Source organism: Solanum verrucosum, unplaced genomic scaffold (assembly GCF_900185275.1).
Source record: "Solanum verrucosum unplaced genomic scaffold, falcon-dt-bn FXZP01000205.1, whole genome shotgun sequence".
Lineage (NCBI taxonomy): Eukaryota > Viridiplantae > Streptophyta > Magnoliopsida > Solanales > Solanaceae > Solanum > Solanum verrucosum.
The window spans coordinates 3,392,588-3,409,744 of record NW_026019950.1 but is presented as its reverse complement, the minus strand read 5'-3'; the positions used below and the strand labels follow the sequence as shown (position 1 = coordinate 3,409,744).

General features: G+C 31.0%; 1 protein-coding gene across 3 annotated transcripts; it reads left to right on the top strand.

The window, feature by feature from the left end:
- The first annotated feature begins 9,838 nt into the window (after window positions 1-9,838).
- On the top strand, window positions 9,839-16,912 carry LOC125813799 (uncharacterized). 3 transcript variants are annotated; one of them, XM_049493266.1, is made up of 6 exons: window positions 9,839-9,890; window positions 11,320-11,469; window positions 11,865-14,483; window positions 15,024-15,131; window positions 15,293-15,467; window positions 16,484-16,912. In XM_049493266.1, the coding sequence occupies exons 2-6, from the start codon at window positions 11,324-11,326 to the stop codon at window positions 16,688-16,690; spliced, it is 3,255 nt and encodes a 1,084-aa protein (XP_049349223.1). In that variant the 5' UTR covers window positions 9,839-9,890; window positions 11,320-11,323; the 3' UTR covers window positions 16,691-16,912. The 3 variants fall into 3 exon arrangements, with proteins under 3 accessions (XP_049349223.1, XP_049349222.1, XP_049349224.1); XM_049493267.1 differs by lacking the exon at window positions 9,839-9,890 and having other exon boundaries at window positions 11,318-11,469; window positions 11,865-11,976; window positions 12,093-14,483; XM_049493265.1 differs by lacking the exon at window positions 9,839-9,890 and having other exon boundaries at window positions 11,187-11,469.
- Window positions 16,913-17,157: the final 245 nt, after the last annotated feature.

The window sequence follows — 17,157 nt, the reverse complement described above, 5'->3', positions numbered from 1 at the left end:
AGGGTTTAAGAGTTTTTTATTTTATTTTATTGTAAAATGCTTCTTCTTTTTTTTGTGAGCTTTTAATTTGTGACGAATACGTACCCTCAAGTTCTTAATACAGCACATAGCCACTACAACTTATGCATCAGTGTGGTTTCAATAAGTATAGCTGTTTGGCTATAAAATTTGAAGTCACTAATTATTATTTCATAGTTGTATGAGAATGTGCACATCAAACATTATACCTACACTATAAAAAAAGGGAAAAGGGTCAAAAATATCCCTCAACTTTGGTTTATTATTTGACTTTATCCTCGCCGTTAAAATGAAGTTAATTTTACCCCTTCCGTTATTAATTTCACCAAAATTATCCCTCATTAGACGGAATCCCCAAAATTGACGCAAATTACCCAAATTTAAAAAAAAAAAAACCTTATTCCCTATTTTTAACCCAATGACCTGACCCCTCTAGGATAACCCGGTTAACCCAATGCCATGTTGCCCATTCCCATTTACCCATTTTAACCATAGAGGAAAAGAGATAAACCAAAGACCTCTGGATTTCTTTTATCATTGCAGAAGAAGGCTTCTACTATCTGCAACTTCCACATCTTCATCTTCTTCATCTCCCCAATTGTACACAGATTCAATTACTGGAAGCAGTTGATCATCCAAATACCTCCGCAACAACATTGTCTCTTGACTTCCATCTATACTACCTTCCGCTCCCTCACATCGCCCCCGCCCATCTCTTCCGATTTCCACGGCGATCAGCTGCGGCGGCGATAGCACAAACAGTAGCAGATTTCAGCAGCACAAATGATAGGGCAAGTAGCACAAAACAAAGGAAGAAGAAAAGGAGAGCAGAGAAAGAGACAAAAGTAGCGCCGGAAGTGGCGACGATTTTGCCAAGAGGTGAGAATCATCATGGAATGGGAAATCGGAGATGGATTTTGAATTGTTGGGCAATTTTCATGTCGAATTGGGAGCAAATTGTGGGAATGAGGGTTGTTGTTGTGGGAATGGGTAACATGGCATTGGGTTAATTGGGTTAATCGGGTTATCCTAGAGGGGTCGGGTCATTGGGTTAAAAATAGGGAATAGGTTTTTTTTTAAAAAAAAAAGGGTAATTTGGGTCAATTTTGGGAATTCCGACTAATGAGGGGTAATTTTGATGAAATTAGTAATGGGAGGGGTAAAATTAACTTCATTTTAACGGCAAGAGTAAAGTCAAACAATAAATCAAAGTTGAGGAGTATTTTTGACCCTTTTTCCTAAAAAAAAAAAAAGGAAAGAAAGAAATACTTGTTTTATCATATTCAATCACATGCACACATTACTACTTATTAGAAGTGAGAGTTGAGGTGTACCGACATGTTTGGCCTACTTTATTGTTGAATCAACATGTGGATTGCATGTGTTTCAATATTTTAGATACAAATAATTCCCTACAATTTTCAATGTCTTCACTATTCCAATTCTCTCTTTTTTTTATTCTACTCCTATTTAGAAATGGGAGTTTCGGAGGACCAACATTGCACTAAAGAGTTGGACTAAAAACTATAGAAATTGTACATTGAGGCCCACCAAAATGATGAACTATTCTTTTTTTTCTACTTTCCCTTCTCCCCTTTTACTCTCTTTAGTTTATCTTTCATCTTAAATTTTTCATACATCTTTAAAATATTTTGAATTATTAATTATTATGAATTATAATGTTTTGATTTTTACGTAGTTTACAAATATATAAATTTCATTTTTAAAAAATTGAAGATATCATACGCAAATTTATGGTCAAACTTAAACTATTTGATTCTTCAGAAATAAAAAGTGTCACATAAAATGGGACAGACGAAGGATAACTCTCAATTAAATTTATTTCACTTTTTAGTTTCCATTTTTAACATAATTTTTGAAGTTGGATTTGTAGGAATTCTATAGTAGACCCATTTAAATTTTACTTTTTTGTTTTAAATTAGAGAACTTGGCCGCACTTCGCACGATCATTAAAATTAAATATTTTTGATTAATTTTATATTTACTCTGTTGTTTAATCGTAATATTATTATTTGTTTTAATAATATGAAGATTGTGAAAAAAATAAAGCTTCACAAATTTTACATCTATTAAATGAGGAAGAATATATTTTTTATCAAATAAGTTAAAATATATTTGCTAATAACAAATTCTTCCATTGCATGAAGTTGATCCTTTAATATATAATATATATTCCTGTGTACCATTCTCCTTAAATGTCAATGAAATATCTCATAATGTCAAATAACACTGTAATACTTCCTTTGTCCCTAATTACTTGTCCACTTTTAAATTGACACATTTATTAAGAAATCAATTAATGACATAGTGGGTTTATCATTTTACCCTTATTAATTATGAAGTAGATGAAAAGTTCTGCAATTTTCAAAGTAATTAGTCATTTAATTGAGGGTATAATAGGTAAAAAAAATGTTCTTTCTTGATTTGTCAAAATGGACAAGTAATTAGAGACAACTATAAAAGGAAAAGTGAACAAGTAATTAGGGACAGAGGGAGTACTAAACAAATGCATCAGCAAATGAAATTTATATTAAAAATATATTGAATGATGACGTAATGATACCTTAATAAAATTTCCTATCCATTTAAAAAAAAAAAACTTCACTCTTTCAATTTCGTTATATCTTCTTATTTAGTAGAAGAATCATCATTTATTATATTCTACTTCACCTTAATTGTACCATCAGAGTTTTAAGAATAAACATTAAATTTTAAATTGAAATAAAAAATCATTGAAAAATGACAGAAAAAATAATAATAGTATATGAAAATTAAAATAAGGTGCAAGAAAAGCCTTTTCACGATAATTTTTTAAAATATATTGATAACAATTAAAATGAAGCTGTTATTTTATCTTTAAAATTAAGTTTGATTGAATTGAATTAGTACAATGAGAAAAAATATTAAACTAATAACTTTTTAATGTTATTAAATGCATTTTCTTTTTAATTGAGTAGTAGATTAAAAGTTCCGAATTAGGATATTAAAATAATATCTTACTCTCTCCTTAATTATTATGGTATTGCAAACATTTATTTTCCTTAAATGGTGATTCATTTTTCATTTACGGGTATATCCAATTAATTTCTAATGTATTGAATGTGGTTATGGGATATTGAAATAATACTATCTTTCCTTAATCATAATAAAATTATAATTTAACATTTATTTTCTGAAATGATAATTTTGTTTTAATTCCTAGAACATATTGTTTATTATATTGAATGTAATTATAATAAAGCATATTGTATTTAGTATGACAAAAGAACTCAAAAATTGGAGAAATTAGATAAATAGTAATCTTAGCTTCTAAGAAATGTCACATCATCATTTACATATCCAACTTTATATATATAAAAGAGTTAAAAAAGAAAAAATAAGTGATTTAAGAAAATTATATAAATAACATTAGTGATCAGATGAAGATTAAGAAAAAACGTCAAATAAATTAGTAGTACTGATGATGATAAAAGTTAAATAAATCATTTTTTCTATTATTTAAATTTTTAACATAAAATTTCCAATCTTTTAAAATTAAAATTAAAAAAAAATCGAGGCAATAATTATTATAAAGAAAAATATAACCAAAATTGTCAGAAAAAATTGATAAAAATAAAAAAGTATCTATTACTAAAAATGGTGTCACTACATTTTCTATTTTAACTTTATTGTTACATATGGATAGAAACTTTTAGAAGAAGAAATGATTCAAAAATTTAAAAATAATGATTCCTTAAATGGTGATTCCTTTTCCATTTACAGCTTTTCAATTAATTTTTAATGTATTATATATGGTTATGGATATTGGAATAATAATTTTAGCTTTCCTTAATCATAATAAATTATATTTTAACCTTTGTTTTTGTGAAATGATAATTTTCTTTTCATTCGTACAACATATTCATTAATATATTAAATGTAATTATAATAAAACATGTTGTATTTAGTATGACAAAAGAGTTCAAAATTTTAAAAAATTAAATAAATAATAATCCTAACTTCTAAGAAATGTCACAAATATATATATATATATATATATATCTAAGAAAATGATATAAATTACATTAATGATGAAATGAAGATTAAGAAAAGAAGTAAAACAAATTAATAATAATATTGATGATGATTGGAGTTAAATAAATCATTTTTTATTTTTTGTAAATTTTCAATATAAATTTTTCAGTCTTTTAAAATTAGAAAATGCTAAAAAAAAAACTAAAACTAAAAATCGAGGCAACAATTATTTTAAGGAAAAAATAACAACAAATGTCAGAAACATTGATAAGAATAAATAAGCATCTATTGTTAAGAAGGTGTCATCCCACATTTTCTATTTTAGCTTTATTATTACATATAGATAGAAACTTTAAGATGAAGAATGATCCAAAAAAATTTAAAATAACAAATCAATTATGTAAAAATACATGTGTAATTCTTATAAAGTTATAATAACTAATTTCTTCAAATGAATAACTAAATGAAAGAAAAAAAAGTAATTAAGAAAATAATATAAATAACACTAATTATGAGATTAATAGCATTGATGAGGAAAGGAACTAACTATGATCATCTTTTTAAATTCTTTTTTAAGAAAATATATATAAACTTTAATTAAAGATAAATAAGAAAAAAAACTTTAAAGATACAAAAAATCAAGACAAAATAAAATAAGAAAGAAATTAGAAGAATAATGAGGTTGAAAGAAATAATATCTAATTTTCTCTCTTTTCAAATCACAAAACAAATTTTTGCTTGTTCTCCTCCTAATTTGATACGAATTCCATAAATAGAATGATTTTTTCTCCAAATAATTTTTCCTACCCTTTGAAACACTAATCAGTCTTCTTATAAATTTGTCAACCACAATGAATTTTCTCTCCTTGTAGGAGGAATAAACATTTTTTCAAAAAGTCTTTTATTTTGAAAAGAACTTTTTGTTACATAATCTCTTTCTTTACATCAATGTCTTCATAAGAATCATGAGATATTCTCTCTTTCTCTTTTGTTGAAAAAGTCACATGACCTAGAAATTTGATGGACATCTTAGCCACAGGTTGATACCATATATTGATCATCATCATCGTCAGAAGAAGAAGAGCCAAAGTGAAGAAATTTGTTCTTATTTGTTACAAATGGTCAACTATTTTTTTTTATTTTATAGGCTAAATAATTATAAACAGTTATGAAAAATGAATAGTTTTTATCTTTTCATCTTGCATTTTCATTTACTTAAATCTATATTAGTGTACTGGATGTTATAAAGGGCATAATTAATCGGGTATGATATAAATACTTTTTTTTAAAAATAGAAATAAGAAATACAAAACAAAGATAAAATGTCAAAAAAGGAGAAAAAAGATGAATAGAAATACTGGTCATAGAGAGATGCCACATTAGATTGTCTATATTCAGCTTTATATATACATATATAGGTTCATGCCCTTAGATGTTATTTTATTACTTTAGCTGGCATCGACATTTTTGTAAATCTGATATCTACTTTGGAACATTTTATAATGTGGCATAGGCTGACAATTGAGATCATAAATTTAAAAATAATAAAATTTAATTTAATATAATACTAATATCAATACCATAAAGATATATATATATATATATATATATATATCATTTAAAAAATATATAAAAAGTATTATAAATTGTAATAATTAACCGCTTTATTTTTTTAAAATCATATAACTAATTTGATTTACACTCCAAAATTCATAGGTGTCACATAATTTAGACATTAATTCTTCATTACTCAATATATGTAATTATATCAATGACATATAAATGAAATAAAAAAATTACATATTTTATTTGAAAATCACGTAATAGTACTATAAGGTATAATAATTAACAACTTAACATATTTTAAAATTTTAGTTGACTCTCCAAATTCCATATGTCTCATGTAATTGAGACAGAGAAAAACATATATTGGTTTAAAATTAATAAAAATATTATAAATTATAATAATTAACAACTTAAAATTTATAAAAAAAAATCCTTTAAAAAAATTTAGTTGGCTCTCCAAATTCAATCGATATTACAATAATTAAAACATAGAAATTAACATAGATTGGACTCCTGCTAACATTTATGTTTCCTCTTTAAAAAAAAATTCTTTTATGCTTTATATAAATAAATTTTTTATGTAAAAAGTATTATAAATTATAATAATTAATAGCTTAAAATATTTGAAAACATATAAAAAGTTTTTGTTAAGTTTCAAAATTTCATCTATACTACATAAATTGGGAGAAATATAGATATATAGATATTTTAAGTTGCTAATGATTGTGAGTTATAGTACGTTTTATGTCATTTTCATATATATTACTCGCTTTGTCCTGATTTATGTGATATAAATGAAATTTCAAAAGTCAATGAATTTTTTATAAGTTTTTTTTTTAAATTAACTTGTTATTTATTGTGATTTATAATATATTTACGTAAAACATACTCTAAATAAAAATAATTAGCAACTTAAAATATATAAAAACATATTAAAAAATTGATTAACTTCAAAGTTCATATGTACCACATAAATTAAAACAAAAACAGTAACAATAATATATATTGGGCCCCGTGCTGGCACGGGTTCCCATATCTAGTATATGGATACACGTGAGTTAGGCGTACAAAGGTAATATTTTTTACTTTTCTTTAAGTAAAAAATAAAGCTCAAATATGAAAAAAAATTTAGGCAAAATCCTAACAATTGACTGGGGCGAGGATGAACTTGCTTCTTTACCGGTCTATCCCTCAAGCATATGATGGTTCTTTGAATACTTAACATTTATGCAGTGGCGTACCCACATGGTAGTAAGGTGTCGTTAGAAAAAAATATTGTATATACAAGTAAAATTATGCATGAAATGATTAAAACATATTTTGGACACTTTTAACATAACAAGTTGTTATAGCTCAGTGGTTTCAACTCCTTAGAATAATGAAGTGCTTGTATGTTTGAATCTCACTAGTTCTACTTTTTTAAAAGAGTTTTTGTTGTGCTATTTTTGGACACCATTTGTGAAATTTCTGACTCCGCCACTGCATTTATGTTGGTCCTTTGAATACTAAACATTTATGTTAGTCCTCCTGTTAATAATTATATCAGTCATATGTCGTTCTCTTCACATGCAATAAAATAAAAAATATTTATTATCTTAATTTATGTGGCATAGTTTAAATTTTAAGAGTTAAACCTATTTAATTTGATCGTGAATTCATGCATGAACTATTTAAATTTTTAGAAATAAAATTTACATTTTTAAGAACCGTTTAAAATTTATGTTACAGTTCAAAATATTTGGATGACTACTTCGTCTGGCATAAACCAAAAAACCACCATGAAATGAGTATTAATGAAAATGAATTTCTTGCACATTTTCCGATTTCTTCTCATTTACGAGAATTCTATTTTTAACTTTCAATACCTTCATTTAATTGGTGGGTTATTTTTGCCAAAGCAAATAAAAGTTCGATGATACCATCAAATTCAAAACGCCATAGCTGAAAAAACATACATAATCACACCCGATATTTACATTAAATTGTATTGGATTATTATGTTTGATGATAAAATTGAAATATCATATATAAAAAATTAAAAAATATATATGAATATATCATATAAATTGAAGAATACAAGAAGAGATACAAAGTAGGTGGGAAGTTAAAAGAAATTTTAGAGAAGTATTACTCTAGTATATACGAAACTAGCGGATATATCCACGCTTGGCAAACATCAACTTTGTATGATAGATTTTTCTTTTATCGATTCACATGTTTTTTTACTATCATCCTTAATATATACTAGTATTTTAGTCTACAAAATATCTTAAATGTAACAAAGAATAATGATAAATCCAACAAAAATAACTTAGAAAGAGGTTTTAAGTGCACCTAGATGAGGTTTCCTTCATGTAACTCATAGAGGGGACAAAAACGAGGGTAAGATTCGAGGCAGACGGAGAACCAAAATTTAAAATTTATGAGTTTAGAATTGTATTTTATTTTATTTTATTAGATTCTAAATCAATATTTTTTACATATTCAATGAAAATTTGAATCAAAGTTACTAAATTCGGTTGAACCCTTAATAAACACAATAGCTTTGGCCAACACTTATTATATCAAAATGGGAAATATTAGTACTCTATATGGTTTTAATATACTAATGCTATAGTTCTACCTCCATGTTACTTGTCATCGTCCACTTCAAATCCTAGAAAGTAATTTCACTAGGTAGCCTACTTTTAAATAGTCAATTAAGGATTTTTAAAAGTCCCTTAATTAAGTAAAGTTGGATGACTTTTGAAACACAAAACAAAATTAAGTGATTATTAGTGATCTTCTTGGCATTTAACTATTTAAATCAAGTAGATCTAGTTAAAAAATCTTGAAATAAGTGGCATGAATAAAAATTAGCAATTCAAACTTCAAAAAATTTACTTTCAATCAAATATACATATTTGTAATCTATCTTTGATAAATCAAACTTAATAAACGATTCTCTAAAGTTTAGTCTTAACAAGCTAAACTCCAAATAGAAAATATCAAAAGTTTAGCTTTTGCAAGCCAAATGCATATGCTTGAAATTAATATTGAAATATCCAAGTTTATGGATTTTTATGTTCCTTGCTGTAACTTAAATAGTGATCCTCATACAAAAGTGCGACTTTATGCCATTCTCACCACATATGCCTAAAGTTTCTTTTTTCTTTGTTTGTTTTTAATCTTTCTTTCCTATAATTCAATTTTAACTTCTATTATAGACCTAAAATTTTTGTCATGATTCATGAACTAATAAACTTTATTATTTGTTTTCCCTAATTGAAATTGAAAAGTCTAGACCAGAAATAGCTAAATTGTCAAAAAAATTGTTTAAATTGACTATAACTTAAATAGTGGTTCCCAAATTGGCTATATGTGACACTTGGGCCAAATTCAAGTTTTCCATTTCTTGACATGACACTGAAGAAGTAGCAAAAGAGCAGTGACTGTGAGTCCTTATCTCATTGAAACTGCACCTGTCAATGTCTCAGTGGCCCTCTTCTCTCTGACCACCCCCACCCCCACACCCCAAGGGAGAAAAAGGAACAAAGACCCCACTTTGATTGCTATTCCTTAAACATAATTTCACACATAAACACTGATGATTCTTTGAGCTTTTGCTGTTTTCATCTTGTACCTTGTTCTTGATTCTGAAAGGCAAGTTTTTTTCAATCCTTTTCTTGAATTTATTATGTATGTTTACAAGGGCAACAAAACCCATAAAGGACTAATTGAAAAAAATAATATTTTGTTCATAGCTTTATCTATTTTAGGAATATTTTTTTGTTTTGTGCATGTGTTGAATGGTTGGGGTTTGAGAAAAAGCTCCGTTTTTGATTCTTGACTTAAACAAAATATAGCACTCATTTCCTAAATTCTAGGAACCTTGAATTGCTCTTATTTTTTGGAAAAAATTTAAGCTTTGTGATTTTGGGGTTTGCTAGGATTAAGGTATTTAGATGTAGATTGGTAATAATCTATGTTTTACCTCTGTTTCTCTTTCTTGGTTGTTTGTATTTAGAGATGGTTGGTCCTTTTTGTGTGGCTGTGTTTTGTTTTTTGTTATGAATTTATCCAAACAAAAGTAGTGATTAAGATTGTCTTTAATTTGGGTTTGCATAAATTTGTGTGGCCTCTTTGAATTTCACTTTCTGCACCAGGGAAGTGCCCAACTTGAGTTCCACAAGCTCATAGGGTTCTTCTCTTTTTTCATTTTTTTTTCCTATATTTTTTTCATCCCTTTTAGGCTTTAGCATAATGTTATTTTCATCTTCAATTGCTGGCTGGTAAATCTTTGTTTCCTATTGTAATGTTCAATGATTTAATGAATTGAATATTTTTAGTTTTAAATTTTATGATGTGCTTTCATTTTCCTGCAGAGATAATTGCTGAGGGCTTCAGGTCAGGTATACCACTGTTCTTAATCTGCAGGTTCATTAAAGATAAATTTCATTGTAAATGGGATGCTGAGGTTCAACGTGATCCTTTAAAGTCTCTCTGATTATTTGTTCATCCGCCATTTTGAGGTTGTAAGACCTAATAGTATTTGCGCCTTCTCAGCTAGTAATATCTTGGATGTATTTGACTAGAAATTTAGGTGTTGTTCGAATCTCCGACTTTCCTTATTCAAGCTGGCCTATCTTTTACTATTACATAAGTGATATTCATAAAATTAACTTTTCTTTGTTGTAATGCAATAACCTTTCCTCCTATAGAATTGAGCATCTATCACAATGTAATTTTTCAAAACTAAATGACCTTAAAAACCATGTGAAAGTTCTTTACCTTGTCCATTTTATACCCTGTCATTGTCTTCCTCTACCCTGATCGTTGATTTTTTCTAGCATGAGCCCGTAAGCAGTTCTAGTGTAAGTTAGCATGATTGTATTTGTCCAAAAATCAACCTTTACTTCTCGTAGTTTACTTGACCACGTTTTTTTCTACTTGAACCTTCTCCTTCTTGTTTTGCTTGGACATATTCTTGCTAAATGGAGTTCACTTTATTTAGAAGTTCCACTTGTTCATGTAGTATATGTGAGTGCAATTGGATTACCTTAAGTCTAGTACATACCTACTTTGACGAGCATGGAGTTTTAGTAAATAAAGTTTGAATAGATTGTTTTCAGATGTCACATCGGATTAATATGATAATGGTACTAGTTTATATTAATTTGAATTCTTATTTTTAAAGAAGGAGAACTTTTATTTAAATTGTGAATCAAGTTTTTGGGATAGACTTACAAAATACTCCCTCCATCCCATATTAGATGGGCATCTTACTAAAAACAGTTGTCCCATATTACTTGATCATTTACTAAAACAGGATTGAATTAATTATTTTTTTTCCATTTTACCCCTACAATTTCCTTTGGAATGTGAACAATTCTCAATACTAGTTATTCCTATACTTTATGTATATTTTTTCTAACTTATTTTTATGTGCATTAATATGAACAAAGGGCAAACTAGTAAAGTTGATCAATCTATTAATGATTTCTTAATCACCGTGTAAAATAAAAAGTGCCCATCTAACATGGGACGGAGGGAGTAGTAAGTATAGCTTTTCCAAGAAGTAATAAGTTTGCAAACTTTAGGAAGCCTTGTACCTTGAACAGTATTCTTTGATATTTACATTTTCTGGAAGTTGAAGACTGCTGAGTGCTGAGGATGCACATATGGTGATATTTAAATGCTATTTACACTTGGTTGTTGCAGAAAAATGCTCGGTGTCCTTAGGAGATCAGGTAATGACATTAAGAAAGATCCAGACATAGATGACAGTACCTTGTCTCGGAAATCTCTGGAGGTGCTAAAGTTTAGTTCATCTCCCACGGTTGTGTATATTCGTTGCTGCAAATCACATTGGTACGCTAACACTTCAACGTTCATCTGGGAAATTCTGACATGTATTGTGGTACTTCTAGGACTATGGAGTATCACAAATGTGATTGAGAAGTGAAATTGTATAACCTTTGACATCATACACCATGTTATTTGCTCATCTTTAGTAATTGAAATATCACATGAGCTACCAACCTTTGGCCCAAGATATTTTCGCAGTAGTCATTTGAGTCCTTTATGAGAATGAGATTCTACAAGAGTTTGGCCTATCAAAGTCATTTGAGTCCTTTATCATGTTCCACACAATTATGTTTCAAGCTTTTAAGAAAAACTATTATATGTGTCATGCAGTAGTTTCTTGCAGATTTTATTTTTCAACTTTTACAATGTTCGTATCTCATAAATGAACTATTTCACAGCTCTACAGATGTGACATTCTTTGCTTTGGAACCTAGTGGACGATGGAGAGTTCTTGTTCTTCCACAGCAATATCTCTACCGTGAGATCTGTTGGAAATCACCTCAATCACATGTAAATAGCTTGCAAGTTGGTTCTTTGTTGCCATTAACTTCTCTCTTATTTGGTAGACAGAAGATTCAAAGAGTTATGAATGTTGACTCTACTCTTGAATCAATTATGTCTAGCAGCTCTCTACACCATGAAGGTTCTTTGAGCAATCTAAATGAATGGAACATGTTATCAATCACTTCTTCTGGTCAAAATCCAATCACCGAATGTGAATTTCCTGGAACCATCACCCACGGATCTGATGCTATTAGTGTAGAAGATATGTACATTCACGACTCTAAGAAAGAAAAATCCACAGACAAGTACTCAAGGAAGAAACCTAGGAAGAAGGGGAAACGGAACAAAAATCTCAAGTGCAGTAATGGCCTAAATGAGCTGCAATCTGCAGTTGGATGTTCAATAACTCAAGCTGTGATACAAAATATACAGCATAGATCAATTAGTTCTTCTGCTAATATTTGTAATTCCTTGATGAATGATGACATGACCGTGAGCTCTATTTCTCTTGGTTCAAGCAGTGATGAAAGATGTAGTCAGCGTGTCTGTAAATCACCTCATCCTATTGCCAGAACAGAGGTTTCTTCTAGTGAAGGCATCTTAAAGAGTGCAAAGCTGGACGGACCAGGTCAAATTGAGGAGCTTAGAGAGAGGGAAGTGTGTTCAAAGCAGCATGCTGGAAATCTTTATGGAACAGAAAAGAGGGACAAGTACATTAGAAGAGTTCCCAATGACTCAAATGTCTATGCAAGTAGTACCAGGAACCAGAATAGCCATTCGAGGAAGGAGAATTATCAGTATATTTGGAAAAGGGTTCAGAAGAGAGATGCTGATGTAAGCAACTGTGACTCGGAAAAGTTGAACTTAGGTTTCTCACAGTCTGATGATAGGTTGAAAAAGAATACATTGAAGAAAAAGTTTCCTAATCCTGTTGATTCTATTATATTGTCACAATCAGCCCATGAAAATCAGGAAAAGCTCAAATTCCCTAAAAACCCCAGAAGACACAAGTATCCAGGCTCACTGCAGGAGAATGAAAGTCAATGTGGAAAAGGATCTCCAGTTAATGGAGACTGTTCAAATGCTTGTTTGAAGACTAACATGCAATCAGATCCTTGCCAAATAGCTTCGGCAAAAAGATCAATAAATGTAGCAGATTCTCAAACTAGAACAAGTTCTTTTAGGGCTAGATACAAGAAAAGGAATGTTCAGTATGTCCCTTTAAAACCAATCCCGAATCCCAAATCTTGTCCCCGTGACTTGGAAGCTAAAGAAAATGTCCCAATTGTTGTATCCCGCTTGGATGATCAAATGGTCGAACATCAGTTTTTGTTACCTCGATCAGAGAAATTCAATGGCCTGACAGAGCAGCAGGGGGAGCTTCTTGCTGCGGATGGAGAGGATGATAAAATGGACAAAGAAGTTTCTCCTTCTGGTCAAATTAAGCATGAGCATGACACTGTCCCTCAAGCTTTCTCCAAATCCTGGATGCACCAAGAGCTTAAAGATTCTGAGCTACCAAATTGTTTGTCAGTGGGGACGCTTGTTGAACCAGAAAGATGGACCTCCAAAAATGCCACACAGGAGCAACTGGCTTCTAAATGTCTAGCTCCTGTTTTTTCCTCAGTGAATGTCAGAGTGAAAAATGCAGGTCAACATGTAGAAAATATTAAGGCATCACCTGGTGATACTCAGTTTGGGAAGTTGAAAAATCATAGCATACGCACTCGAGAACTGGGCTGCAACAATGCTGCTATGGAAACGTTCTTCAATCCTGAAACTAAAAGCAAAACCTTTCACAGTCTCGAAAATGATTGGAGAAACATTGCTCAGGCAGTGAACGATGCCCATACGGCACAGCTAGCCTCTAAATCCATTGAGATAGGTAAGGGATATCCTGCTGCTGAATTTGAGAAACTTCTTCATTCTGCCTCTCCAATTATATGCCCATCTGCTAGTATTCAGACTTGTCAGGCTTGCTTCCCTAGTCGAGCTACTAATGCACCTCTCTGCAGACATGAGATACCCAATGTCGCTTTGAAGAACTTGTGGCAGTGGTATGAGAAACATGGGAGCTATGGTTTAGAAGTAAAAGCGGAGGACCACGGAAATGCAAGACAATGTGGGATGGATGGTTTCGAGTTTCGTGCATATTTTGTTCCATATTTGTCAGCCATTCAGCTTTTCAAGGACCATAGGACTCATCCAATCCATAATGATAAAAGGAATCTGGGGTCCATGGAGGTGGACTGTAAGATGAGTAAAATATCTGAGGGTTCACCTAAAGTAGATCTGCATTCAATATTTTCTGTACTTGTACCTCAACCTCGTGCTGAGGATTCAAGCTCTTTACTACAAAAAGGTGATCTCTCTGAATCAGGGTCATCTTCAGAGTGCAGTACTGGTGATTCACATCATATACCAGATGAATTTGAGTTGTCTGATGATACGGAGCTTCTCTTTGAGTATTTTGAATCTGAGCAGCCTCAAAGGCGGCGACCCTTGTTTGAAGCGTACGTCATACTTGAGCTGTTTCTTCTAGCATTTAGTTTATCTTTTGTTAAGTGTTTCCCTACAGTGTTGAATTTCTTGTGGGTCAAGATATGAAGGAGGTTTCAATGGGTTCTTGTATAATCAGACTTTAATATCTTAGTGATTTTGCAACCTCAGGGGAAAAAAATATATACTGACCAGCCTCTCATGTCCTCTTGCAATGCAACATTAGCCCGTCATTAGGGAGGTTATTGTCAGCACATCGTTATCTTCAATACTGATTTTTTTTCCCAATACTGACTTATACTCCATGATTACTCTTATTTTGCTTCTGGTGAAGAACCAACATTTATTTCCCTCTTCTCTAGTGTTGGATTTTAGGTAAGCATACTTATTTTGCTATTATTTCCCATGCTCTCTAAGCAGGGAAACTCTTGTTTGATTGATTTGTCATCCTTGAGTTCTATGTGAGTTGTATGCAGCTCGTTGCCAGGAAGGGCTTTTTTTATTTTTTTGTTCAATATCACTCTGCTGATCTTTCTTCAAAATCTCTATTACAGAATACAGGAACTTATCTCTGGTGATGGACCCCCCTCAAACTGTAGATCATATGGAGATCCATCCATCCTACATACAGTGAGCTTACGTGACCTGCATCCTCATTCCTGGTTAGTAGTGGAAACGTGTAGCTTGTATGGTGTATTAGTTCTCAAATATGTGAGGTGCTATACATATCTACGTACCTGTTTGGGGAAATGCTTATGTGAAAAACCATCATCTAGTTCCAGAGCAAGATTCTTTTAGATCTGAATATTCTGTGTATTTACAGGTTTTCGGTTGCATGGTACCCTATTTATAGGATACCCGATGGCAATTTGCGTGCTGCTTTCTTGACTTATCATTCACTTGGCCATTTTATTCACAGAGAGCAGTCATTTAAAGACTCTAGTGTGGATGCCTGTATGGTTTCTCCAATCGTAGGCCTCCAAACCTACAATGCTCAGGTAGAATCATAGTGGCCAATCTCACAATGTGAAGGTGTCTCATAAAATTTCCTAAAGTTTATTGGACTTCTGTTGAGATACTATCATGGTTAAAATTATAAATCTCATGATAAGAAATTCTTAAAATGAATATATCTGTAACAAAATCTTTGTCAAAAAAGAATATATCTGTAACAAAAATGTGTAATTTTGGATATATCTTGGTGGTGCAAACTATAGGGCATAAAATGACTTTAGGAAGTATGTCCTAGGTAAAATGAGCACGAAATATTTGCCATGTTATCCTCCGTCACAATCCCTGAAGTTCTGCTGTTAAAGAAAAATACAGTATGCTGGTAATCCTGGAAAGCTCCTGAAAATAGTCAATTGAAAGTCAAAATTTGCTAGCTTAAACCATATATTAGTGGTCTTATTGTCCTGTGCAACACTGCAACTATTGAAGAAAATCTATTGTGCAATTTTTACTTCTTTGAATGAAGGACATGGATTTATTTTGTTGATTTGGTCTGGTTGGGGAAACTCCACATACATGAGCTTTACAAAGCATCAGTGCTATGTGCCTGTATCAAGGAGGAGGATTGCGGTGGATTGACAGTCAAAAATATAAAAATAATCTAATTATGATGAATTCCTTGTATACTGCATTAAAAGAGCAGAATGGGGACAATGAAACGAACTCATTTAGTTAATCTCAACCAATTTGGAATTGAGGTGTAGTTGATTGAGTATGGTCTGGTTAGGCAAAGACTACAAGGTGGTTCACGCAAGTGAAGTTGTACACATTTACAACTAAGAGAACTGTTTTTGTATTCACCTCTTCATTAGTATACCTGGCACCCCCAATCTAAGCCGGCCCATTGAATTTTTCAAGTTCACAACAGAAATTATTTGTATAGCTGTAAAAGTACCTGCCACGAGTTAATACTTGTCAACTGACATTTTTATTATATCCCTGCATGTAAATATACTGTACATGGCAATGACATTTCTTTTTGTCTTAATGGCAAAACAAATAGGGTGAATGCTGGTTTCAGCCAAGGCACTCTGGTGACGACCTGACAGAGGAATTCTTGGATATGGACCTTCATACAGTTCTGAGAGAGCGACTAAGAACATTAGAGCAGACTGCATCAATTATGTCACGAGCTGTGAGAAAGATTGGAAGTGATACGCTCATGAACATACATCCTGATTATGAGTTTTTCTTGTCCAGGCGACGCTAACTGTTTCTGATCCTTGTATTTTCTGTTTATAAGATGGTACTCTCTGTACATAGCTTAGCGTACTGATAGGATCCCTTTTTCAGGATTGGAAGTAATGCTTACTGGTTACAGTTAAAATCTTATCTATTTGTAAGCTTAGAGTTTCGTAATTCAGCTGTTGTACATATTAAGACTTTTGTCTAGCTGGAATCAAAGAATGCAACGTGTTATGAGATGATTTTTGCGAATATAAAGTCAGTACAGAATTATTTGTGTTTTTAACTATGAGAGTTGGTTTCGGGTTTTCATTCCGACTTTCAGCATGCGAAAATGAGAACTAGTTTTTGAGGTTGAAAGTCTCTTTAATAGTTTTGCTTGTATGGGTTTCACCAAGTGTATCTGTTCGAAACACGAATACAGGAGGATGGTGGCACTACGTTGATAGTCAAAGAAGGATCTTTTGAATGTGCTAGAATGTGTCTGTGTAG